The sequence below is a fragment of the Coregonus clupeaformis genome, chromosome 33, assembly GCF_020615455.1.
Source record: "Coregonus clupeaformis isolate EN_2021a chromosome 33, ASM2061545v1, whole genome shotgun sequence".
In the NCBI taxonomy this organism is placed as follows: domain Eukaryota; kingdom Metazoa; phylum Chordata; class Actinopteri; order Salmoniformes; family Salmonidae; genus Coregonus; species Coregonus clupeaformis.
Genome location: NC_059224.1, coordinates 17,068,800 through 17,095,212, shown reverse-complemented (window position 1 = coordinate 17,095,212; position 26,413 = coordinate 17,068,800). Strand labels below are relative to the sequence as shown.

The 26,413-nt window shown below is 43.5% G+C and overlaps 1 protein-coding gene across 5 annotated transcripts in view; it reads left to right on the top strand.

Moving 5' to 3' along the window:
- Positions 1 to 26,413, top strand: part of LOC121548687 (1-phosphatidylinositol 4,5-bisphosphate phosphodiesterase beta-4-like) — a 145,250-nt gene that overhangs the window by 60,219 nt on the left and 58,618 nt on the right. For 4 of the 5 annotated variants that reach the window (XM_045210176.1, XM_045210178.1, XM_045210177.1 and 1 more), the window contains exons 5-12: positions 15,912 to 15,992; positions 17,678 to 17,737; positions 22,273 to 22,416; positions 22,826 to 22,905; positions 23,154 to 23,207; positions 23,301 to 23,382; positions 24,313 to 24,413; positions 25,129 to 25,186. In XM_045210176.1, the coding sequence (XP_045066111.1) occupies positions 15,912 to 15,992; positions 17,678 to 17,737; positions 22,273 to 22,416; positions 22,826 to 22,905; positions 23,154 to 23,207; positions 23,301 to 23,382; positions 24,313 to 24,413; positions 25,129 to 25,186 (660 nt within the window). Of the gene's footprint in view, positions 1 to 15,911; positions 15,993 to 17,677; positions 17,738 to 22,272; positions 22,417 to 22,825; positions 22,906 to 23,153; positions 23,208 to 23,300; positions 23,383 to 24,312; positions 24,414 to 25,128; positions 25,187 to 26,413 lie in introns of those variants that run through there. The other variant, XM_045210179.1, reaches the window with a different exon arrangement.

The window sequence follows — 26,413 nt, the reverse complement described above, 5'->3', positions numbered from 1 at the left end:
CTCCGTGACACAGAGAAGAGCAGTCTCAGTTGAATGACCAGTCTTGAAACCTGACTGGTTAGGATCAAGAAGGTCATTCTGAGAGAGATAGCAGGAGAGTTGGCTATCTATTTTGGAGAGAAAATAAAGAAGGGATACTGGTCTGTAGTTGTTGACATTGGAGGGATCGAGTGTAGGTTTTTTGAGGAGGGGTGCAACTCTCGCCCTCTTGAAGATGGAAGGGACATAGCCAGCGGTCAAGGATGAGTTGATGAGCGAGGGGAGGTAAGGGAGAAGGTCTCCGGAAATGGTCTGGAGAAGAGAGGAGGGGATAGGGTCAAGCGGGCAGGTTGTTGGGCGGCCGGCCGTCACAAGTCGCAAGATTTTATCTGGAGAGAGAGGGGAGAAAGAAGTCAAAGCATAGGGTAGGGCAGTGTGAGCACGACCAGCGGTATCATTTGACTTAATAAATGAGGATAGGATGTCGTCAACCTTCTTTTCAAAATGGTTGACGAAGTCATCCACAGAGAGGGAGGAGGAGGAGGAGTAGGAGGAGTATTCAGCAGGGAGGAGAAGGTGGCAAAGAGCTTCCTAGGGTTAGAGGCAGAGGCTTGAAATTTAGAGTGGTAGAAAGTGACTTTAGCAGCAGAAACAGAGGAAGAATGACAGGTCCGCAGGGAGTCTAGTTTTCCTCCATTTCCGCTCGGCTGCCCGGAACCCTGTTCTGTGAGCTTGCAATGAGTCGTCAAGCCACGGAGCAGGAGGGGAGGACCGAGCCGGCCGGGAGGATAGGGGACATAGAAAGTCAAAAGATGCAGAAAGGGAGGAGAGGAGGGTCGAGGAGGCAGAATCAGGAGACCGGAGGGAGAAGGATTTAGCAGAGGGAAGAGATGATAGGATGGAAGAGGAGAGAGTAGCGGGAGAGAGAGAGCGAAGGTTGCGACAGCGCATTACCATCTGAGTAGAGGCAGAGTGAGTAGTGTTGGAGGAGAGCGAGAGAGAAAAGGATACAAAGTAGTGGTCGGAGACTTGGAGGGGAGTTGCAGTGAGATTAGTAGAAGAATAGCATCTAGTAAAGATGAGGTCAAGCGTATTGCCTGCCTTGTGAGTAGGGGGGGGACGGTGAGAGGGTGAGGTCAAAAGAGGAAAGGAGTGGAAAGAAGGAGGCAGAGAGAAATGAGTCAAAGGCAGACGTCGGCAGGTTAAAGTCTCCCAGAACTGTGAGGGGTGAACCATCCTCAGGAAAGGAACTTATCAAGGCATCAAGCTCATTGATGAACTATCCAAGGGAACCTGGAGGGCGATAAATGACAAGGATGTTAAGTTTGAATGGGCTAGTGACTGTGACAGCATGGAATTCAAATGAGGAGATCGACAGATGGGTCAGGGGGAAAAGAGAGAATGTCCACTTGGGAGAGATGAGGATTCCTGTGCCACCGCCGCGCTGACCAGATGCTCTCGGGGTATGCGAGAACACATGATCAGACGAGGAAAGAGCAGTAGGAGTAGCAGTGTTTTCTGAGGTAATCCATGTTTCCGTCAGCGCCAAGAAGTCGAGAGACTGGAGGGTAGCATAGGCTGAGATGAACTCTGCCTTGTTGGCCGCAGAGCGGCAGTTCCAGAGGCTGCCGTAGACCTGGAACTCCACGTGGGTCGTGCGCGCAGGGACCGCCAGATTAGAGTGGTAGCAGCCACGCGGTGTGAAGCGTTTGTATGGCCTGTGCAGAGAGGAGAGAACAGGGATAGACAGACACATTTTACATTTACATTTACGTCATTTAGCAGACGCTCTTATCCAGAGCGACTTACAGTTAGTGAATACATTTTTTTTTTTTTATACTGGCCCCCCGTGGGAATCGAACCCACAACCCTGGCGTTGCAAACGCCATGCTCTATCAACTGAGCTACATCCCTGCCGGCCATTCCCTCCCCTACCCTGGACGACGCTGGGCCAATTGTGCGCCGCCCATGAGTCTCCCGGTCGCGGCCGGCGGCGACAGAGCCTGGATTCGAACCAGGATCTCTAGTGGCACAGTTAGCACTGCGATGCAGTGCCTTAGACCACTGCGCCACTCAGGAGGTTGACAGGCTACAGAAAAGGCTACAATAATGCAAAATAGATCGGAATGAAATTAACTAAACATCTGGGGAAGCGAGAGAGCGGGGACTCCCTCGACTAACTCCCGCAGAACAACTTGGCAGAACTGTCTTTGTTTCAGGGACAGCTGCCGCAGTCAGCTGCCGCTGAACAAAGAGGTTGTGCTAATTAACACTAAGCTAATTGCCTAGCACAAGTGTAGCCACTCCCCCTCCTATTGAGTTGTAATAGAATCAAGCAGGATCCTTACAAGACTATTAGTTGACACGCTAGTAAATTAGCCAGGCCTTGCTTATATACACACCACCTAGAGAGACAAGTGTAGCCACTCCCCCTCCTATTGAGTTGTAATCTGCAGAGAACAAAATAAGTGGCATGGGTAGCAATCGCTTTTTAAGCAGACTGGGTAGCTTACTAACTATGACAGACAGACAGAACCAACACAGTTTACAATTTAAAACAATTCTACTTACAGAATCAAGCAGGATCCTTCCAAGACTATTAGTTGACAAACATCCCCACAGCATGATGCTGCCACCACCATGCTTCACTGTGGGGATGGTGTTCTCGGGGTGATGAGAGGTGTTGGGTTTGTGCCAGACATAGCGTTTTCCTTGATGGAAAGAAAGCTTAATTTTAGGCTCATCTGACCAGAGTACCGTCTTCCATATGTTTGGGGAGTCTCCCACATGCCTTTTGGCGAACACCAAACGTGTTTGCTCATTCTTTTCTTTAAGCAATGGCTTTTTCTGGCCACTCTTCCGTAAAGCCCAAATCTGTGGAGTGTACGGTTTAAAGTGGTCCTATGGACAGATACTCCAATCTCCGCTGTGAAGCTTTGCAGCTCCTTCAGGGTTATCTTTGGTGTCTTTGTTGCCTCTCTAATTAATGCCCTCCTTGCCTGGTCCGTGAGTTTTGGTGGGCGGCCCTCTCCTGGCAGGTTTGTTGTGGTGCCAAATTATTTCGATTTTATAATAATGGATTTAATGGTGCTCCGTGGGATGTTCAAAGTTTCGGATATTTTTTTATAACCCAACCCTGATCTGTACTTCTCCACAACTTTGTCCCTGTCCCTGTTTGGAGAGCTCCTTGGTCTTCATGGTGCCGCTTGCTTGGTGGTGCCCCTTGCTTAGTGGTGTTGCAGACTCTGGGTGACACTTAGATTGCACACAGGTGGACTTTAACTAATTATGTGACTTCTGAAGGTAATTGGTTGCACCAGATCTTATTTAGGGGCTTCATAGCAAAGGGGGTGAATACATATGCACGCACCACCTTTCCCTTATTTATTTTTTAGAATTTTTTGAAACAAGCTATTTTTTTAATTCTACTTCACCAATTTTGACTATTTTGTGTATGACCATTACATGAAATCCAAATAAAAATCCATTTAAATTACAACAAAATAGGAAAAACGCCAAAGTGGATGAATACTTTTGCGAGGTGATGTGTGAATTTGGGATCTATTATCACACAACTGTCCCAGAGACTAAACCTTTCTACTATAGTAGATTTACATAGGCTAGTGGTTTTGATGTTCGTTACTGGTCTTGTTGGCTGAGGAAATGTACGTGTGGTCAGTTATTCTAATATTTTCAAAGTGCACATCAGAATTCGGTAAAAAGGACCGCACATCATTGCATCCTCGACATGCATGTTCTGTTAATATGAATGGCCATAATCTAAATGTGATTTCTGTCATTCTGAGCACCGTGGGTGGATGCCCTAATCAGGTTACACACGATGCATATGGGTCTGGTAAATTTCTCAAATGTCCGGTAAATTTAAAATGTTGCCGGTCAAATGTCCGACGCCACATTTTCCTAACAGAAACCCTGACATACACACACGTAAGTAGGGCTATCTCCTTTATGGCAAAATAATTCATGGTGTTAGTCATTAGAGCTAAAGCCACAGCCAGATACCGCATTGATCCACCACATTTACCAACTTTGTCATGGCGACCAAAAGTCTGATAGTCTGCTGTGAGTGTGTGTTAGTCTACTGTGAGTGTCAGTGTGTTTTGTTTTTCCTCCCTCCCCGTATCATCCCTCCCACATTTCCCTTCTCTTACTCAATCAGGCCAGTTAGCTGGGGGATGGCAGATCTAGGACTGGGTGTACCACACAGACACTCACAGACACTCACAGACACTCACAGACACTCACAGACACACACAGACACACACACAGACACACACACAGACACACACAGACACACACAGACATACACAGACATACACAGACATACACTCACAGACATACACAGACATACACTCACAGACATACACAGACATACACTCACACACACAGACACAGACATACACTCACACACACAGACACAGACACACACACACACACACACACACACACACACACACACACACACACACAGACATACACCGACATAAGGATCAGGAATCCCTTTAATGTAGTCTTCAGTGAGGAGGATCCCTCCATGGATAAACACAGAGGGAAACCAACGTCATCACTAACATCAAAGGGCATCTTTAACTGAGCCTTTTAACTAGGACAGCCTGGTTACTTTGGAATAAATTCCTTTGTGTATTAACTTATTGTGTATTTGTGTTGCGCTGCTAGCTATGTGGCCTCTACCCTGCTAGGACTCACGAGAGACTGGGTGGGTGGGTGGGTGGAGAGCATTGGTGAATCTCTGCCAAGTTTCTGGTGAATCTAGTACACAAACTGTTCATTGACACATTTTTGATATCCTGATTAAAGTAAAAAAGGCGAGAACACAGTTGTCTGATTTTAGCCTCTGAAACATTGAATGAGTACCCACTGGGAAAAGATGTCAGATCACCATCCAATTTTAGTTGATATTTGAGTTTACTTGTCAACCAACGTATATCCAACTTGAAATAAACCACAGAGCTAGCTTGGCATGGCTAACTATGGGTAGTTGCTGGTAGGCTACAAGTGTACAAAAGCAATAGAAAAACATGAGCTAGCGAGCAACGCTACTGATCTGTGTGTTTGTGGCCAGCGTTATGAGAAGTAGGTCATTTATCAAGGGTTTGTTTTACTTCTCAGATAGAAAATAGTAGCAAGCAACTGGTCATGGTGGGCCTGGTTGACTGGCTTCTCTCTCTCTTTACATATCGTCTCTAATCACAGTTAACAGAAGCCATCATTAGCCAGGTTTTGAAAATACCAAACCTCAACTCTTTGTTTAGAAAACAATGATCAACCTTGTTATGATAAAAGAACAACATAATTCTAGACAAGCTGGATGTCTCCCATGGAGTTGGCTGTAAGTGTGTGTGTGATGTGTGTGTGTGTGTGTGTGTGTGTGTGTGTGTGTGTGTGTGTGTGTGTGTTGGTAATAGCTGGTAGGCAGGCTGATAGGCTAATAGAAGGCCTGCAGGGGACGACTGTGTTGATGAACATGGCAGACATGCCTCGCCCACACACACACAATCTTAAATACGCTAATCAGGAAGGATTCTTCCAGAGTCCGCTCTCTGCTCACTGAAGCCCCACAGAGCAACAGACGGTGAAGAAGGGCAGTGTGTGTGCGTCTGTGTGTTTGTGTGTGTGTGTGTGTGCGTGCGTGTGCGCGCGTGTCCACACACTGGGCTTTTCATACTAATTCCAAAGTGTAAGGAATAGCCATTAATAGTTTGATACTCAGCATGGTCTGTCTGTATTGAAATGTTTGTCAGTCTTTGTTGTATTCAACACAACCATATGACACACACAGAAAGACGCTGAGTGGGAGGGATAGTCATTGATGTTGGACCAAAGTGTTGTCTAGCTTCTCTGCTTCTCTTCTTCACTGCCTCATTTGACTGGCAGTGATACTTAGCGATTCAAGAAGAATACACACCGGTCTGTGTACTGAAATACACTGGGTGTACAAAACATTAAGAACACCTGCTCTTTCCATGACATAGACTGACCATGTGAATCCAAGTGAAAGCTACAGTGGCTTGCGAAAGTATTCACCCCCCTTGGCATTTTCCCTATTTTGTTGCCTTACAACCTGGAATTAAAATACACTGCTCAAAAAAATAAAGGGAACACTTAAACAACACATCCTAGATCTGAATGAATGAAATAATCTTATTAAATACTTTTTTCTTTACATAGTTGAATGTGCTGACAACAAAATCACACAAAAATTATCAATGGAAATCAAATGTATCAACCCATGGAGGTCTGGATTTGGAGTCACCCTCAAAATTAAAGTGGAAAACCACACTACAGGCTGATCCAACTTTGATGTAAAGTCCTTAAAACAAGTCAAAATGAGGCTCAGTCGTGTGTGTGGCCTCCACGTGCCTGTATGACCTCCCTACAATGCCTGGGCATGCTCCTGATGAGGTGGCGGATGGTCTCCTGAGGGATCTCCTCCCAGACCTGGACTAAAGCATCCGCCAACTCCTGGACAGTCTGTGGTGCAACGTGGCGTTGGTGGATGGAGCGAGACATGATGTCCCAGATGTGCTCAATTGGATTCAGGTCTGGGGAACGGGCGGGCCAGTCCATAGCATCAATGCCTTCCTCTTGCAGGAACTGCTGACACACTCCAGCCACATGAGGTCTAGCATTGTCTTGCATTAGGAGGAACCCAGGGCCAACCGCACCAGCATATGGTCTCACAAGGGGTCTGAGGATCTCATCTCAGTACCTAATTGCAGTCAGGCTACCTCTGGCGAGCACATGGAGGGCTCTGCGGCCCCCCAAAGAAATGCCACCCCACACCATGACTGACCCACCGCCAAACCGGTCATGCTGGAGGATGTTGCAGGCAGCAGAACGTTCTCCACAGCGTCTCCAGACTCTGTCACGTCTGTCACATGTGCTCAGTGTGAACCTGCTTTCATCTGTGAAGAGCACAGGGCGCCAGTGGCGAATTTGCCAATCTTGGTGTTCTCTGGCAAATGCCAAACGTCCTGCACGGTGTTGGGCTGTAAGCACAACCCCCACCTGTGGACGTCGGGCCCTCATACCACCCTCATGGAGTCTGTTTCTGACCATTTGAGCAGACACATGCACATTTGTGGCCTGCTGGAGGTCATTTTGCAGGGCTCTGGCAGTGCTCCTCCTGCTCCTCCTTGCACAAAGGCGGAGGTAGCAGTCCTGCTGCTGGGTTGTTGCCCTCCTACGGCCTCCTCCACGTCTCCTGATGTACTGGCCTGTCTCCTGGTAGCGCCTCCATGCTCTGGACACTACGCTGACAGACACAGCAAACCTTCTTGCCACAGCTCGCATTGATGTGCCATCCTGGATGAGCTGCACTACCTGAGCCACTTGTGTGGGTTGTAGACTCCGTCCCATGCTACCACTAGAGTGAAAGCACCGCCAGCATTCAAAAGTGACCAAAACATCAGCCAGGAAGCATAGGAACTGAGAAGTGGTCTGTGGTCACCACCTGCAGAACCACTTCTTTATTGGGGGTGTCTTGCTAATTGCCTATAATTTCCACCTGTTGTCTATTCCATTTGCACAACAGCATGTGCAATTTATTGTCAATCAGTGTTGCTTCCTAAGTGGACAGTTTGATTTCACAGAAGTGTGATTGACTTGGAGTTACATTGTGTTGTTTAAGTGTTCCCTTAATTTTTTTGAGCAGTGTAGATTTTGGGGGGGTTTGTATCATTTCATTTACACAACATGCCTACCACTTTGAAGATACAAAATATTTATTATTGTGAAACAAACAAGAAATAAGACAAAAAAACAGAACACTTGAGCGTGCAAAACTATTCACCCCTCCAAAGTCAATACTTTGTAGAGCCACCTTTTGCAGCAATTACAGCTGCAAGTCTCTTGGGGTATGTCTCTATAAGCTTGGCACATCTAACCACTGGGATTTTTGCCCATTCTTCAAGGCAAAACTGCTCCAGCTCCTTCAAGTTGGATGGGTTCCGCTGGTGTACAACAATCTTTAAGTCATACCACAGATTCTCAATTGGATTGAGTTCTGGGCTTTGACTAGGCCTTTCCTAGACATTTAAATGTTTCCCCTTAAACTCCGCCCCATTCTCAAATCTCTGGAAGACTGAAACAGGTTTCCCTCAAGAATTTCCCTGTATTTAGCGCCATCCATCATTCCTTCAATTCTGACCAGTTTCCCAGTCCCTGCCGATGAACAACATCCCCACAGCATGATGCTGCCACCACCATGCTTCACTGTGGGGATGGTGTTCTCGGGGTGATGAGAGGTGTTGGGTTTGTGCCAGACATAGCGTTTTCCTTGATGGCCAAAAAGCTCAATTTTAGTCTCATCTGACCAGAGTACCTTCTTCCATATGTTTGGGGAGTCTCCCACATGCCTTTTGGCGAACACCAATCGTTCAATCAGGGTAGATGAAGGGGAGGAGACAGGTTAAATAATGATTTTTAAGCCTTGAGACAAAATATTTAAGTGCCTTTGAACGGGGTATGGTAGTAGGTGCCAGGCGCACTGGTTTGAGTGTGTCAAGAACTGCAACGCTGCTGGGTTTTTCATGCTCAACAGTTTTCCGTGTGTATAAAGAATGGTCCACCACCCAAAGGACATCCAGCCAACTTCACACAACTGTGGGAAGCATTGGAGTCAACATGGGCCAGCATCCCTGTGGAACACTTTCGACACGTTGTAGAGTCCATGCCCTGACGAATTGAGGCTGTTCTGAGGGCAAACGGGGGTGCAACTCAATATTAGGAAGGTGTCCTTAATGTTTTGTACACTACGTGTGTCATTTTTTAAACCTTTTATTGCAGTGGGTTGAATCAGGGTCACACAGAGTGATTCTTGGTAGTCTTAAACAAATCTGCTTTGAAACAAAAGTGTACACCTCACACACATGGTTATGGTCTTTAAAAAAAGAAGACACCAGTACCATGTTAGATATAGAGTTGAAATGTATTACATTTTGAGTTTGCATGCCAATATTACACTTTATATACATCACAGAAGACTGAAATATAACAAAACTGTTTGACATAGAAACACCAGATTTTCGTAAAAAAATAAATAAATAAATAATAATAATATGAAATTATGAAAAATATTAATAACATTCCACCCATGAGGCCAAAGAGGGCGCTTTGGTCATGGACAGCTACACAGTCCTTTTCTCTCAGTCTCTCAAACTATCGATCAATTGTATCTCTCTAGGTATCATCTAAGTTCACCTCAGACGATGTAAGAAGACAAGGTGTGTGACGTGCATGGATGATCTCTCTCGGTGACTGACGACCATAATTGCTTTAGGTCAAAGGTCAATTGGAGACTCTTAGTCATGGTGGCGTTGAGTCATCCCTCTGTCCTTATGGACATGCCCGTGCGTGTGCGTGTGTGTGTGTGTGTGTGTGTGTGTGTCCTTTGGGACTTCCCTTCCCATTAGACATCAATAAATAAGTAATACTAATGATGACATTAGGATGTGCAGGGAGACATTTCCTGGACTCATCGCCGGTCTGGTGCCTGATGATGCTCTAATTGGTTTAGGCACTTTAGGGACATCAGGGTGTGTGTGTGTCGGCTCAAAGACCAGCCATTTCCCACTCTCCCACACTCCCACACTCCCACACTCCGTCTCTCCATCTCCCGTTCTCCATCTTTCCATTATGGAGGAAAGATGAGGAAATGACAGCATTCCCCTCCTGTACCCTCCTTACTGATGCTTCACATCATCTTCCTCTGCCTCCCTCATTACTGAGTCCACACACACATACATACACACACACACACACACACAGACACACAGCAGCTGCCAGTGACTCAGGCATCTAATGGAAAACAAACCTCAGATCCACACTGACAGTCAAAATGGCCGAAGCAACAGCATACCTGATGTGGACTGTGTACCCATGTGTATCAGGCCATAGGATCTGATTTGTTCTGTGTGTTAATGTTGGCTGCTTACTCAATCAATCATGCCAGAGACTATTAGATAGTTGAGTCATTCCACATTAAGCCATAACCATTATTCTGATTGGTTTGACAGGCGTTTATAGTTGTTATATTTATAGTGTCTTTAATATAGTATATAGTTATGGGCAAGGGAGGTTTGATAGAGACCCTGTTTGTTTCTCACATTTACAGATGTTGGATGACTCTGACTCCTGTAGAGAACACTGTGGTCCCCCAGGCCTACTCTTAGCAGTCCTGTGTGTGTGTGTGTGTGTGTGTGTGTGTGTGTGTGTGTGTGTGTTTTCGGGGTGTTTGTGTGTGTGTGTGTGTGTGTGTGTGTTCTTTTTAAAGAGCATGGGGATGGATGGGGAACTCTTAGAGGAGGGAGCCATGCTGCAGTCAAAACCGACACACACACACTCAACACACACACACACCACACTTAGCAGATCCACTATGCACTGAGAGTGGAATGTAAAGTAATGAGAGTAGCGAGTCTGACAACCAGGGGTCCCCCTCTTTTCTTTCTCCAGACAAATATATGACTCCCACCTGCACTCTCTACCCCACTCCATCCAAGGAGTGTGCGCGTGCGTGCGTGCGTGCGTGCGTGCGCGTGCGTGTGTGTGTGTGTGTGTGTGCAGGGCTCTAAACTAACTTTTTTCAGCCACCAAATGTTTCAGTTGATGGCACCAGCACATGATTTGGTTCTTCTGATAATAATGACCTGACCTGTGTCCCATAATGTACCTGCATTCCATACAGAACCAGGCTAGTAATGACTAGCCATCTTTTAAATTAGCATGCCCTTGCAGGGCTTGACATTCAGGTAAATTTGCCAGAGGCACACCGGGCCAGTACAAACTGAAAGCTACTGGCCCGAATGAAAAGAATACTGGCCCGGTAAAGCGGATGATGCGTGCATCATTTAAATTTTATATTTAATTTGCGGGCTGAGCAAGTAGCCTATAACGTATAATGACCTACTCTCCATGCGCAAATAATTACATTTTAACTTGACAATATCATATCTACATTGATTGTTTGGAGGGACAATTGTTTCCTTGCACAATCTGTTTCCTTTTTAACAGTCACTCTACAGTACTAGTAGCTAGCCAGTTAGCCCTATTGACTTATTAAGGGCTTGCAATCTATGAAGGCAGGTAAACATGCCAAAATTAACACAGCAAGTATTTATTAACGTATCAAGAAAAAATATTGTAGTCAAGCAACATATGAGATCTAAATTGGCAACATTTCAATCCGAAGTCGGAGTGTATTTTCTCTCGCTTCAGCTCAAATAATGGCTGCTATTGAGTTCAAGAAATGTTGCGTCATTTTTTACGTGGTTGCGTCATATTTCTATGCATACTTTCCATTGAAGTGCCCTCAGTGCTCCGTTTCGCATACTTTAATTTGGACTCCGACCCTCCCTTGCTCCAATTTGCATGCTTGGAGCATGGTAGAATGCATTTTGAGAAACTGAGTTTCTTTTGAGGTCTGGGAACAATAAAAAAGCTAACATATGGAATTGTTTTAAGATGGTCATACCATGTATCATTTTGCTATTCGATTTGGAATTTTAGGACCCCTGTATCAAAAATAAATATGAAAAGAATATTTGATTAAACATTGAATTTGGCCTGACTGCCATTAGCCCATAGAAACGCACTGAATAAACACATTCACACATGGTAAAACAGATAGTCAAAAAATAAATAAAAAGGAAGTATGTTTTGAAGTGTCTGTCCTATGAAAAATATAAAAATTATGTATGCACTCACTAACTGTAAAGTCGCTCTGGATAAGAGCGTCTGCTAAATGACTAAAATGTAAATGTATATAAGAAAGCTCAGAAAATAGTTTTTATACATTTTTACCCATATTTAACCCTTTTTTGGGGTAGACACAAAACAACTTCCATACTTCCATTCATTTCTGAAAGCAGTATTGCGTTACCTTCAGACGAGTCTTGTGAGGCTTGTGGGGGTCGTAGAGCAAAACGTAGAACACCATCGTGTTTGTGAGACCCAAACGGTTCGGACAACAGACAAATACTTAAATACATGTAATTTTGTCCTTGAAACATTTAATTAAAATACTTTAGAATTCCATTCCTTCCCATGGAGGACTGCTCCTACTGGGGAGTGCCAATATGGCCGACCGGTGGCTTCAAAGCCTCTCACTGGCCAATACACAGCATCAGCAATACAGGGTTTATATACATCATTGTTTTTTGTACTGTGCAATGTACAGTGTAGGCTACATGTTTTTGCCCCATGATTGATACAAATCATCATGATATCATTCTGCCAGGTAGGCCTACTTTGCAGTCAACATTTAATTGGGAAGGTTTTTTGGGAAAGCCTTTAGAAATGTTCATTCAAACAGTGCATGATGACTGAATTGCGCATCGCAAAGATTCAACCAAGACTTCGGACCAAAACTTTTTGAATATCTGGTCTGCAAACCCATTGTTGCAGACCTATTGCTCTTTGAATAAATCTTTATAATAAAGAAATAGCATATTGTGAACCAAAAACGAAGAAAAAATCACTAGCACCTAGCAACCAATTAAAAATGGTGTTGCACTGCCAATTCAAAGGGTCGCAAATATGAGTGTTTGGTTGTAGTTTTTAGCCATGTGTGTGATGGGGGAGGGAGGGGGCGTGTGCGTGCATTTGGGAGTAGGGACAGAGTGTTTCTAGTAAAATATTCCTTAAAAGCCATTTTAGCTTCATCAGGAGTAGAAGACTAGACCATCTCAGCTAGGTTACCTCTTAACAGGAAGGAGAGCCCAGCATGATATTGTAGATACTAGCTATGACAGACATCTTTACAAGATGAATACAACGGAAGCTCAGTTTACACCACAAGGTGCACAACACAGATGGAAGAACAGGTGAAGGGTCAATTTGAACTGCATTCTTGGTGGTTTCCAACTTCTCTAAATGTCAGGACGGTTAATTATTAGTCTGGGATTAGGTGACTGGATCTGGGTGAATTTAACAGCCATATTTGCTCAGAGAAAGTGAGTTAGGGCTATTTTTGGTGTCGAGCAGCACATGTACTGTAGGACTTTCATAATGTGTGTGTGTCGCTCACCGTTTGCTTTAGTTCCAGTTATAGTTGAGACTGCAACTACCTTCTACTCTGTTTCTCTCTCCTACTCTCTTTGTCTTACACACACATGGGCGCTCACTTAGAATGTGGCAGATAAATGGATGGACTACTGGAATGTAATCCAAGTGACTTTCCTATTACTCTGTCGCCAGCCCACCCCTACTTACTCCCCCTTTCTCTCTCTCTCTCTCTCTCTCTCTCTCTCTCTCTCTCTCTCTCTCTCTCTCTCTCTCTCTCTCTCTCTCTCTCTCTCTCTCTCTGTGTCTCTCTCTCTCTCTCTCTCTCTCTTCTCTCTCTCTCTGTGTCTCTGTGTCTCTCTCTCTCTCTCTCTCTCTCTCTCTCTCTCTCTATCTCTCTCTCTCTCTCTCTCTCTCTCTCTCTCTCTCTCTCTCTCTCTCTCTCTCTCTCTCTCTCTCTCTCTCTCTCTCTCTCTCTCTCTCTCTCTCTCTCTCTCTCTCTCTCTCTCTCTCTCTCTCTCTCTCTCTCTCTCTCTCTCTCTCTCTCATATTGGACAGAGTGGCCTGAAACAATCTTGGCTGTTTGACTAATAATAGTCTCAGGGATTTGAAAGTCTGTGGTTTACCACATTAAGTAGACTGTAAATAAAGCACAGCTCTAACCTTTAAGTTAGGGCTTTTAAATAGTAGGTTGGGAACTATTTTGATATTTCTCTAAGTAGATATAACTTCAGACTCTTGCTCTGATGCAAATGGTTTAATAAAACGTTTCCAATGTCACACAAACTCACAGTAAACATGTAAGAGGAAGTGTAATACTATTAGCCAGGATAATTTATATTTTATGATACAGTTGAAGTCGGAAGTTTACATACACTTAGGTTGGAGTCATTAAAACTCATTTTTCAACCACTCCACACATTTCTTGTTGACAAAGTATCGTTTTGGCAAGTCTGTTAGGACACCTACTTTGTGCATGACACAAGTCATTTTTCCAACAATTGTTTACAGACAGATTATTTCACTTATAATTCACTGTATCACAATTCCAGTGGGTCAGAAGTTTACATACACTAAGTTGACTGTGCCTTTAAACAGCTTGGAAAATTCCAGAAAATGATGTCATGGCTTTAGAAGCTCCTGATAGGCTAATTGACATAATTTGAGTCAATTGGAGGTGTACCTGTGGATGTATTTCAAGGCCTACCTTCAAACTCAGTGCCTCTTTGCTTGACATCATGTGAAAATCAAAAGAAATCAGCCAAGACCTCAAAAAAATATTTGTAGACCTCCACAAGTCTGGTTCATCCTTGGGAGCAATTTCCAAATGCCTGAAGGTACCACGTTCATCTGTATAAACAATAGTACGCAAGTATAAACACCATGGGACCACGCAGCTGTCATACCGCTCAGGAAGGAGACGCGTTCTGTCTCCTAGAGATGAACAAACTTTGATGCGAAAAGTGCAAATCATTCCCAGAACAACAGCAAAGGACCTTGTGAAGATGATGGAGGAAACGGGTACAAAAGTATCTATATCCACAGTAAAAACAAGTCCTATATGGACATAACCTGAAAGGCCGCTCAGCAAGGAAGAAGCCACTGCTCCAAAACTGCCATAAAAGTCAGACTACGGTTTGCAACTGCACATGGGGACAAAGATCGTACTTTTTAGAGAAATGTCCTCTGGTCTGATAAAACAAAAATAGAACTGTTTGGCCATAATGACCATCGTTATGTTGGGTGGAAAAAGGGGAGGCTTCAAGCCGAAGAACACCATCCCAACCGTGAAGCACGGGGGTGACAGCATCATGCTGTGGGGGTGCTTTGCTGCAGGAGGGACTGGTGCACTTCACAAAATAGATGGCATTATGTGGATATATTGAAGCAACATCTCAAGACATCAGTCAGGAAGTTAAAGCTTGGTCGCAAATGGGTCTTCCAAATGGACAATGACCCCAAGCATACTTCCAAAGTTGTGGCAAAATGGCTTAAGGACAACAAAGTCAAGGTATTGGAGTGGCCATCACAAAGCCCTGACCTCAATCCTATAGAACATTTGTGGGCAGAACTGAAAAAGCGTGTGCGAGCAAGGAGGCCTACAAACCTGACTCAGTTACACCAGCTCTGTCAGGAGGAATGGGCCAAAATTCACCCAACTTATTGTGGGAAGCTTGTGGAAGGCTACCCAAAACTTTTAACCCAAGTTAAACAATTTAAAGGCAATGCTACCAAATACTAATTGAGTGTATGTAAACATCTGACCCACTGGGAAGGTGATGAAAGAAATAAAAGCTGAAATAAATCATTCTCTCTACTATTATTCTGACATTTCACATTCTTAAAATAAAATGATGATCCTAACAGGGAATTTTTACTAGGATTAAATGTCAGGAATTGTGAAACTGAGTTTAAATGTATTTGGCTAAGGTGTATGTAAACTTCCGACTTCAACTGTATGTCCAGGAGACCAGTGAGTGTTGCCTGCTACGTTAAGTAGGGTTATGTTCTGTCACCAAGGTAGCGGTTGGTTGGTGTGTGATACACATTCAACAGTTCATGATATTCACATTCCTGTGTTTTTGTTTTTTCTAGTGCTAGGTCGTCTTGTCCTGCACACACAGGGTGTAGGTGTGTGTGTGTGTTTTGTGTGTGTGTTTTCCTTGTGTATGTGTCTCCTCGCCTACGTGTGTGTCTATTCTCCTTGCACGTGTGTGTGTGTGTGTTACATCTTTACAAATGAATTATCAATGCTGTTTATCTTGTTCCATAAGCCTGTGTGTGTGCTAGCTAGGTAATGGAGCAGGTGTGTAATGTCTTCGGATGTCAAATAAAACCTCTGATTGATGAGGCTGCTCTCTTATTAAAATGCTTCTGTCTTCTTGCAGGACCCGTTTCTGTTTGAGCCTAACTGTCTGGTTAAAGTGGACGAGTTTGGCTTCTTCATCACGTGGAAGAGCGATGGAAAGGTACAGTCTCTCAACCAGAGCCGCGTATATAAATGCCTCTGGTCTCAACCTCTCACTCAATGCAGAGCCCTGTCTTAGTATTCTGAGTGTATTCAGAGAGAGAAAATAAAAGACTGAAGGGTATTTAGAGAGGATGATCCTGTAGGAAAACAGTCAAGAGGATAGAATGCAGTCCGTTATGTGTTGTTGACCTTTCGACTGCAAGGTCCTTTTCAACACTATTCTCCTTTTCCAACAGTAGGTTCTTGCAAATCAGTTTCCTCCATTCGCATGGAGAGCATTAGGAATGAATAGGCTCTCTATATGAATGGAATGAATAGCTTGAGACATAACTTGACTTAGCCATAACTGAAGAACTATCGAAAGTTGACTCTGAGAGGGCTGTGTCAAATGAACCCTCCCTATAGAGGAGATATAGGCCCATATCCTTGCTGAAAGTTGACTATAGCATTTATCACACATTTCAGCAACCACATATAAGGCAGTGGTAGCCTATACCCTACTCCTGGAGAGTTAGATACTGGGTCTAGCACACCTGATTCTTCCAATTAGGAGGGTTGGCTACTCGTGGTTTAAGGTAATGCTGGTTGGAGGGGAAGGCCGTTGTTATCCGTCACACCGTTGTGATTCAGCCGTTGTGTAAGAGGATAGCAAGATATCCCTCCACACTGGTCATATTACCGTCTCTCTCTCTAGGGTATTGTATTTATCCATGCTATATGGGGTGTGTAGGCAGATGTCCTTGTGAACAGCCATATCTTGTCATTAGCTGTAGACAGAATGTCTATGGGGCTTCTGGAAGTGACAGTCAGGTTGCTACAGTAATCAGACAAAGCTAGGTGAGGTTTGGGGAGTCAGGTGGGGTGGGAGTATGTTTGTTTTATTTGGTATTGATGAGATCTCTATTTTCTGTCTCCCTCTCTCTCTCTCTCTCTCGCTCTCTCTCGCTCTGTCTCTCTCTCTCTCTCTGTGTCTCTCTCTCTCTCTCTCTCTCTGTGCTCTCTCTCTCTCTCTCTCTCTCTCTCTCTCTCTCTGTCCTCTATCTCTCTGTCTCTCTCTGTCTCTCTCTCTCTCTCTCTCTCTCTCTGTCTCTCTCTCTCTCTCTCTCTCTCTCTGTCTCTCTCTCTCTCTCTCTCTCTCTCTCTCTCTCTCTCTCTCTGTCTCTGTCTCTGTCTCTGTCTCGCTCTCTCTCTGTCTCTGTCTCCGCTCTCTCTGTCTCTCTCTCTCCCTCCCCCCTCTCTCTCTGTCTCTCTCTCTCTGTCCTATGTCTCACTCTCCCTCTCTCTCTCTGTCCTCTGTCTCTCTCTCTCTCTCTCTCTCCCTCCCCCTCTCTCTCTCTGTCTCTCTCTTTCTCTGTCTCCTCTCTCTCGCTCTCTCTCTCTCTCTCTCTCTCTCTCTGTCTCCTCTCTGTCTCTCTCTCCCTGTCTCTCGCTCTCTCTCTCCTCTCTCTCCCTCTCTCTCTCTGTCTCTCTCCCTCTCTCTCCCCCCTCTCTCTCTCCCCCCTCTCTCTATCCCTCTCTCTCCCTGTCTCTCGCTCTCTCTCTCCTCTCTCTGTCTCTCTCTCTCTGTCTCCTCTCTGTCCCTCTCTCTCTCTGTCTCCCTCTCTCTGTCTCCCTCTCTCTCTCTCCTCTCTGTCTCTCTCTTCTTTCTCTCTCCTCTATCCCTCCATCTTTCTCTCTCTACAGGAGGGCCAGGTTCTAGAATGTTCTCTGATCAACAGTATTCGAGTTGGAGCCGTGCCAAGGGTGAGATTTTGGATACACAATTTCATCCCTCTCTCCCTCCCTCCATCCCTCTTTCAAACAACCTTCATGTCTTCCCACCCACTCCTTTCTTACTCTCTACCTCTCCGTCTCGCTCTCCATCCATCACCTCGACCTTACGACCCTACCATTCCACCCAGAGGGCCAAGTCATAATTGGGGTGACGGTGACGTCACTAAGGGCAGCGGTACTTGAAGTGGCCAAGGCAACAGAACAGAACGAACAGAACAGAGTTAGTCTGTTGTGCCATTGTTCCCACCACCGTTAAATCACTATTGATCAGTACAACATTTCAAGGACAGTAGTAGTGAATGCTGAGGGAAGTTGGTGAAATATAGGTTACTGCTGCTCGCTGCCCTTCAGATCCTAGACCAAGTACATCTACATTCAACAACATGAAATATTTAATACTTTAATGTTTATAACCCTCCAGCTTTCTAGCTGTATCTAAAGCTATTTAGTACCCGTGGATTGAAGGCTGTCTATGTCAATGTCTAGCGTGGAACCCCGTGTTATCGGCATATTCAACAGCGTTTAAGAAATATATTACCTTCAACAGTGTTATCTTGTGATCAAGCCATCAATGTTATGTGATTATTGGTGTCGTAAAAATGTTAGCTAACGGGTTAGCAATTAGCAAGTTTGACATTTCAGTTGAAATACTACTATTATCAGCTTTTTGATAAGCGGTTTAGCAAAGAAATACGTCCCGTATTATCGGCATACGCCCCAGTTATTGGCCACCTTACTATTTTGTTCAATTACAAGATATATCCGTTTAATTTTGTTAAAAAAAGAGACACCAACCACGTACCCGAAGTGTTTACTAGATAGTTGGCTAGCCTTCTGGAAAAAAATAATGACTTGCCTGTCAACTTTTCATTGCGTAGCCCGGTGCGCCCTCCTGTGGACTCTTAAGAAATGGTTCTTCACCAACATATTCAGTGTTTTAACCAAATAATGTCTCATCATTTGTTTTACAGATTAATCTTATGTTTTGATAAAGTAGATAACAGTTGAATACTAAAATATGAGTATTAATAATTTACATCAAATAAAACTTTAATTTCAGTAATGTGCATTGACATAAACAATGAAAACACTGTTGGAGTTTGTGTTGCAGAGATGCACTTGGAAAGGAAAGGAAGAAATACACAAGATGGGTTGAATAAATATATATATTATATTTTAGACATTTTTTTTGTACAAATAATTTCATATGAACACAAACAAAACAAAAAATTAAATCTCGACCTCCATCACTATATTGTCACAAAAATCACAATAAAAATCCTCCCAGTGTGTAGTGGCCACCGGGGAAACACTTGGGTCTGCCGAGGTACACCATGCACCTTGGTAGATAAGAAAATAAAACTGTTACTAGCAGATAAAATTCACATACACGTGGTAATCTCCTAAAAACAAAAGATGCCTAACCTTGGCAGCCTGGCGGAGAGCCATCCCTGCCCTGTAGTCCTCCATGGCATGGAACATGTCCACCTCACTCCACTGCTTCCTCTTGACTTTCTCCATGCTGTGGTGGTAAATACATGTACAGTGAGGGAAAAAAGTATTTGATCCCCTGCTGATTTTGTACGTTTACCCACTGACAAATAAATGATCAGTCTATAATTTTAATGGTAGGTTTATTTGAACAGTGAGAGACAGAATAACAACAAAAAAATCCAGAAAAACGCATGTCAAAAATGTTATAAATTGATTTGCATTTTAATGAGGGAAATATGTATTTGACCGCTCTGCAAAACATGACTTAGTACTTGTAGTTGGCCACCATGTTTGCACACATCTCAGGAGGGATTTTGTCCCACTCCTCTTTGCAGATCTTCTCCAAGTCATTAAGGTTTTCGAGGCTGACGTTTGGCAACTCGAACCTTCAGCTCCCTCCACAGATTTTCTATGGGATTAAGGTCTGGAGACTGGCTAGGCCACTCCAGGACCTTAATGTGCTTCTTCTTGAGCCACTCCTTTGTTGCCTTGGCCGTGTGTTTTGGGTGATTGTCATGGATAATCGCACCAACTGTTGTCACCTTCTCACCAAGCTGCTTGGCGATGGTTTTGTAGCCCATTCCAGCCTTGTGTAGGTCTACAATCTTGTCCTTGACATCCTTGGAGAGCTCTTTGGTCTTGGCCATGGTGGAGAGTTTGGAATCTGATTGATTGATTGCTTCTGTGGACAGGTGTATTTTATACAGGTAACAAACTGAGATTAGGAGCACTCCCTTTAAGAGTGTGCTCCTAATCTCAGCTCATTACCTGTATAAAAGACACCTGGGAGCCAGAAATCTTTCTGATTGAGAGGGGGTCAAGTACTTATTTCCCTCATTAAAATGCAAATCAATTTATAACATTTTTGACATGTGTTTTTCTGGATTTTTTTGTTGTTATTCTGTCTCTCACTGTTCAAATAAACATACCATTAAAATTATAGACTGATAATTTCTTTGTCAGTGGGTAAACGTACAAAATCAGCAGGGGATCAAATACTTTTGTCCCTCACTGTAGCTAAATAACTTGGCATACTATATACATTTTAGAAAGATAACTCAATCTGAATATGTATAAACATTTACATTTCAAAGCTAAGGCATTGAAAAGTGATGAAAGTTTTCACAATAACTGAAAGTGTACCCACGTTTTTTGTTTGATGTTATCTGTAATGAAAAGTAGTGTCCCAATTAGTTTAATATTGATGCATACATTGTAACATTAGACTAAATACTGCCTATATGTAGCTGAAACATAGCCAACAGTGATAGGTGTAAAAAAGTTAATGGTTCAACGTTCAAAATAAATTTTTGCAGATTGTGTAAAACGCCCCCATCAAAGGACTCCAATTCTGAAAAGGTCAAGCTTGACAGCATTCAGCTGTTTTCGTTATATGTATTATCTAATGCTTACAATTTCTTTCCTTTTTGCTTACTTAGCAGTTTCTATCAACATTTAGCAACTAAGCTAGCAACATTAGAAAGTCTGTTAGCTATATTTCAGAGGTAAAAAGTTGGATATTAAATTAGGTGTGGTCTGTCGCGCAGTCGAATTTTACAATATACAGCGTGTCCCACAAAATGTGTATGTATATAACTTTTTTGAATACTCTCAAAACCTAACTTAACTTACATAAATTGCAATGAAAATCGGTGGTCAGCTAGCTAGAAGGGTGTCTTTAGTCGCAAAACGTACCGTTATTTTCCAGTCCATTTAAATGTTGAACTCGAGGTGATTTAGTCCTCCAATCGCTAGAGAGTGTCCGAAGTTAGGGGGTGTCCGATGTTGGGGGGAAAATTAGCTAGGCTGTTAGGTGCCCTGAAAGTCCTTTCTGCTTTCTTTAAACAGAAAGGATTTGTTGAAGATACAGCCGACATTAACCACAGAGTATTCTTTTCATGAACATCAGGGCTGAACACACACACACACACACACACACACACACACACCACACACACACACAGCTAGTCCCTCCATTCCATATTTACTCCCTCAGTAATTCCCTGGTTGTATCCTGCTGTAGCGTAATATTTGACATCATGTGGGCGACATGAATTATGGAAGGCCCCAGGGTCCTGAGGGAGTGCTCATACAGAGCCTGAGAATAAACCCCTCGCACAGCTCCGAACAAATACTCAAACATCTGAAAAAACTCACTGGTGTGTGAATTCTTGACAGAACGGAAGGTGCTCTATGTGTGAGACAGTGTGTGTGCATGCGTCTGTTCATGGCATACGTGTGTGTGTGTGGTGTGTAAGGCTGTGTCCCTCCCTGTGTGTGTGGTAAGGGGACGTGTTCTTCTTGGTAAACAACAGACAAAGAGCAGCTTATCTCATGGCTGATCTCTGTTGGACTCCTAACTGAATTACACAATCACACTGAACTATTGCCGTTAAATCAATGAACACAGAAAAAAGAATCACATTGATGATAATTGGCTGTATTGGCGTTAATAAACAGAGGCTGGCCTTGCAGAATGAACCGTCTGTTGCTATCCAGTTGATTATGACTGTAAGTCGCTTTGGATAAAAGCGTCTGCTAAATGGCATATTATTATTATTATTATTATTATTATTCAGTCACACAACAGATATTCTGGTTGTCCTAGATAGTTCAAAAAGGGGAATCCTCAATTACTCCATGTTACATAGAAAAGTAGATTGTCCAGGAACTATTATATAATATATTCAGTCTTAAACAGATAAAATGGTTAATCAATGGAATGATAATGTTTTGTAATGATTTGATGAGACTCTCTATCTGTCTCTCTCTCTCGCTCTCTCGCTCTCTCTCTGTCCCTCTCTCTTGCTCTCGCTCTCTCACTCTCTCTGTCCCTCTCTCGCTCTCTCGCTCTCTCGCTCTCTCTCTGTCCCTCTCTCTCTCTCGCTCTCTCTCTGTCCTTCTCTCTTGCTCTCTCGCTCTCTCTCTGTCCCTCTCTCTTGCTCTCTCTCTCTCGCTCTCTCTATCTCTCTCTCTATATATCTCTCTCTCCCTCTTCCCCCTCTCTCTAGGACCCTAAGATCCTGTCTTTGTTCGAGGCAGCGGGGAAGAAGGAGGAGGAGTTGGAGGGATGTGTAATCTGTATCTGCAGCGGCACCGACCTCGTCAACCTGTCCTTCATGTACATGGTGGCTGACAGCCCAGACACTGCTAGGGTAAACACACAATGCTAATACAACATTCATACAACATGTTTCCCAATGCTGGAAGGGGGGCTCTGAGTGAAAAAGTTTGGGAACCCCTGTGTTAGAGTAGCCGTCTCATCTGGCCCAAGGGATGGAGTGGCTGAGGAGAAATACCTCTCTACCTCTCTACAACACACTCCTGCCCTCAGACATACACAATCAAACGTGTGCGCACACACACAGAGACAGACAGGATTGCTGTGTGCCTGCATCTGCTCTTTAGCTGTGTCTGCTCTGAGATGTAAACAGACACACTGTGAGAGAGGAGAGAACACACATAAACAGTGAAAAAGATACGCTGTGAGTAAACAAACGGCCAGAGAAGGCTGTACTTGTGTGTGTGTATTGTGTTTGAACCCTTTTGTTTGTTTGTTTTCAGAAGTGGACAGAGGGTTTGAGGTCAGTGATCCATAACTTCAGAGCCAATAACGTCTGTCCTATGACCTGCCTCAAGAAACAGTGAGTAGACACACACACACACACACACACACAGTAATAAACACACACACACACATTTTCATACAACATTACACACACACATTCATACAATATTACACACACACACAGACACAGATACACACACACACCCCTCAACAACGTCCATCCTATTTCCTGCTTCAAGAAACACACTCACCTCAACATCCGTCCTATTTCCTGCTTCAAGAAACACACACACCTCAACGTGCTGCGTCTTTCCTATTTTTTAGTTGGATGAGGATGTGCTTTTTGACCAATGTGAACGGCAAGATCCCAGTGAGAACGTAAGAGACATTTCAGTTAGTAATAACATTTATCAGCAGTCATTTGATTGATGAACGTTGTGATGACAGCTGCCTCTCTCCTCTCTGTTTCAGCATCACACGGACGTTTGCATCTGGGAAAACAGAGAAAGGAATCTTTCAGGCTCTGAAGGAACTGGGTCTGCCTAGTGGAAAGGTGCAGTGGATGTGTTGCGCATGTGTTAAATCAAATCAAAATCAAATCAAATTTTATTTGTCACATGCGGCGAATACAACAGGTCTAGACCTTACAGTGAAATGCTTACTTACAAGCCCTTAACCAACAATTTAAAGAAAGAATACAAAAAAATATATATATATATTAAATAAAAAAATAAGAAGAAATAAAAGTAACAAATTAAAGAGAAGCAGTAAAATAACAGTAGCAAGGTTATATACAGGGGGTACCAGTACAGAGTCAATGTGCGGGGGCACCAGTTAGTCGAGGTAATTGAGGTGTGCGTGTGTTCATGACATGTGTTTGTCTGATGTTGTGCACTGTAACTTGCTGTCTTCGGATCTAGCATTTAACTATACACTGAGTATACCAAACATTAGGAACACCTTCCTAATATTGATTTGCACCCCCCTTCTCAAATCGTCAGGGAATGGACTCTACAAGGTGTCGAAAGCGTTCCACAGGGATGCTGGCCCATGTTGACTCCAATGCTTCCCACAGTTGTGTCAAGTTGGCTGGATGTCCTTTGGGTGGTGGACCATTCTTGATACACACAGGAAACTGTTGAGCGTGAAAAGTTTAGCCGCGTTGCAGTTCTTGACACAATTAAACCGGTGCTTCTGGCACCTACTACCAAACCCCGTTCAAAAGCACTTAAATATTTTGTCTTGCCCATTCACCTTCTGAATGGCACACATACACAATCAACGTCTCAATTGTTTCAAGGCTTATAAATCATTATTTAACCTGTCTCCTCCCCTTCATCTACACTGATTGAAGTGGATTTAACAAGTGACATCAATAAGGGATCATAGCTTTCACCTGGATTCACCTGGTCAGTCTATGTCATGGAAAGAGCAGGTGTTCATAATGTTTTGTATACTCAGTGTATAATGTTATCTCCCTCAGAACGATGAGATAGAACATTCAGCGTTTCCATTTGACATCTTCTATGCCCTGACTCAGAAGATCTGCCCTCGTACTGACATCGAGGAACTCTTCAAGAAAATGTGAGTTGTCACTAGCTCTACTCCCCAGACCTCTTTTACTATACTCTCTACCCTCAATAGCTACTCTGCTCTACTTTAGCCTAGAAAGGTAACTGCACCCTTAATGCTAGTCACATCGAAGTGTGCAGTTAGTGTAGGAGTAACAATGTCTGAAATCATACAACCAAGTTAATGACGAATTTTCAACCAGTTTTGCTCACTGGGCAGACATTTACAGTACAACATCTACATGGCTTTTTTATTGCTATGTATTTTTCCAGGAACTGTGATTGTGATAGTAATGAGATATTTAGTAACAGCTGTTTGTGTAACTGTTGTGTTGATAGCTGTAGTGTAGACACTGTATGTGAATGACAGGGAATAGAGAGTTGAAGAAGAGTGAGAGAGAGGGTGTTGTTGTATGTTGGTGTTTGATTGAGAGATCAACATTTATTAAACAGTCTGCAGCTTCTCTACTAATAACCTCTGGAAAACCTAACCTGCTTAAACAGTGACACATTAACAAGTTTTGTTTTAAACTAACTCAATGGTATTTAAATGTTCGACCTGTGGTGATTTTAACGTTATAGAAATGTTAATGTAAAAGTGTAACACGACAGTTCTCTATTTTGACCCCTTAAAAAAACCTTCTGCTTTCTAGTTACTGACTGACTGACTGGCTGAGAGGGTTTTTAAGAAACATAACATTTTGTTTTTCTAATTAATTCCTTTGCAGCAATGGGGACAAAAGTGATTTTTTAAACGTAGACCAGTTAGTCAGCTTTCTGAATGAAGTAAGCTCTTTATCATTCATTAACTTCTCTGTGTGACTGCTTGACCCCTACCCTCTCGCCTGACACAGGGTAGAAGTTGCCCTTAGGCAATGATATAGCATCAGTTTCAGATTACCCTCCTCAAATCCTTAAAGGAAAATTTCACAATTTTCAACTTCATATTCATCATCTCCAGCACCAACCCAACATGGCGCATTCCTATGTGTTGTATAAATATAGAGAAAGATAAGTGTTTCCAATGACATCATCAACCAATTAGTAGGCATTTCGTAGGCAATGCCTGCTCACAATTGGTCAAAATCATACGAATAACACCGATGATGTCATTGGAAACACTTATCTTCCTATATTTTTACTACCAAACATAGAAACGCACCATTTTCACATACAGTGAGGGAAAAAAGTATTTGATCCCCTGCTGATTTTGTACGTTTGCCCACTGACAAAGACATGATCAGTCTATAATTTTAATGGTAGGTTTATTTGAACAGTGAGAGACAGAATAACAACAAAATAATTCAGAAAAAACCGCATGTCAAAAATGTTATTAATTGATTTGCATTTCAATGAGGGAAATAAGTATTTGACCCCTCTGTAAAACATGACTTAGTACTTGGTGGCAAAACCCTTGTTGGCAATCACAGAGGTCAGACGTTTCTTGTAGTTGGCCACCAGGTTTACACACATCTCAGGAGGGATTTTGTCCCATTCCTCTTTGCAGATCTTCTCCAAGTCATTAAGGTTTCGAGCCTGACGTTTGGCAACTCGAACCTTCAGCTCCCTCCACAGATTTTCTATGGGATTAAGGTCTGGAGACTGGCTAGGCCACTCCAGGACCTTAATGTGCTTCTTCTTGAGCCACTCCTTTGTTGCCTTGGCCGTGTGTTTTGGGTCATTGTCATGCTGGAATACCCATCCACGGCCCATTTTCAATGCCCTGGCTGAGGGAAGGAGGTTCTCACCCAAGATTTGACGGTACATGGCCTTGTCCATCGTCCCTTTGATGCGGTGAAGTTGTGCTGTCCCCTTAGCAGAAAAACACCCCCAAAGCATAATGTTTCCACCTCCATGTTTGACGGTGGGGATGGTGTTCTTGGGGTCATAGGCAGCATTCCTCCTCCTCCAAACATGGCGAATTGAGTTGATGCCAAAGAGCTCAATTTTGGTCTCATCTGACCACAACACTTTCACCCAGTTCTCCTCTGAATCATTCAGATGTTCATTGGC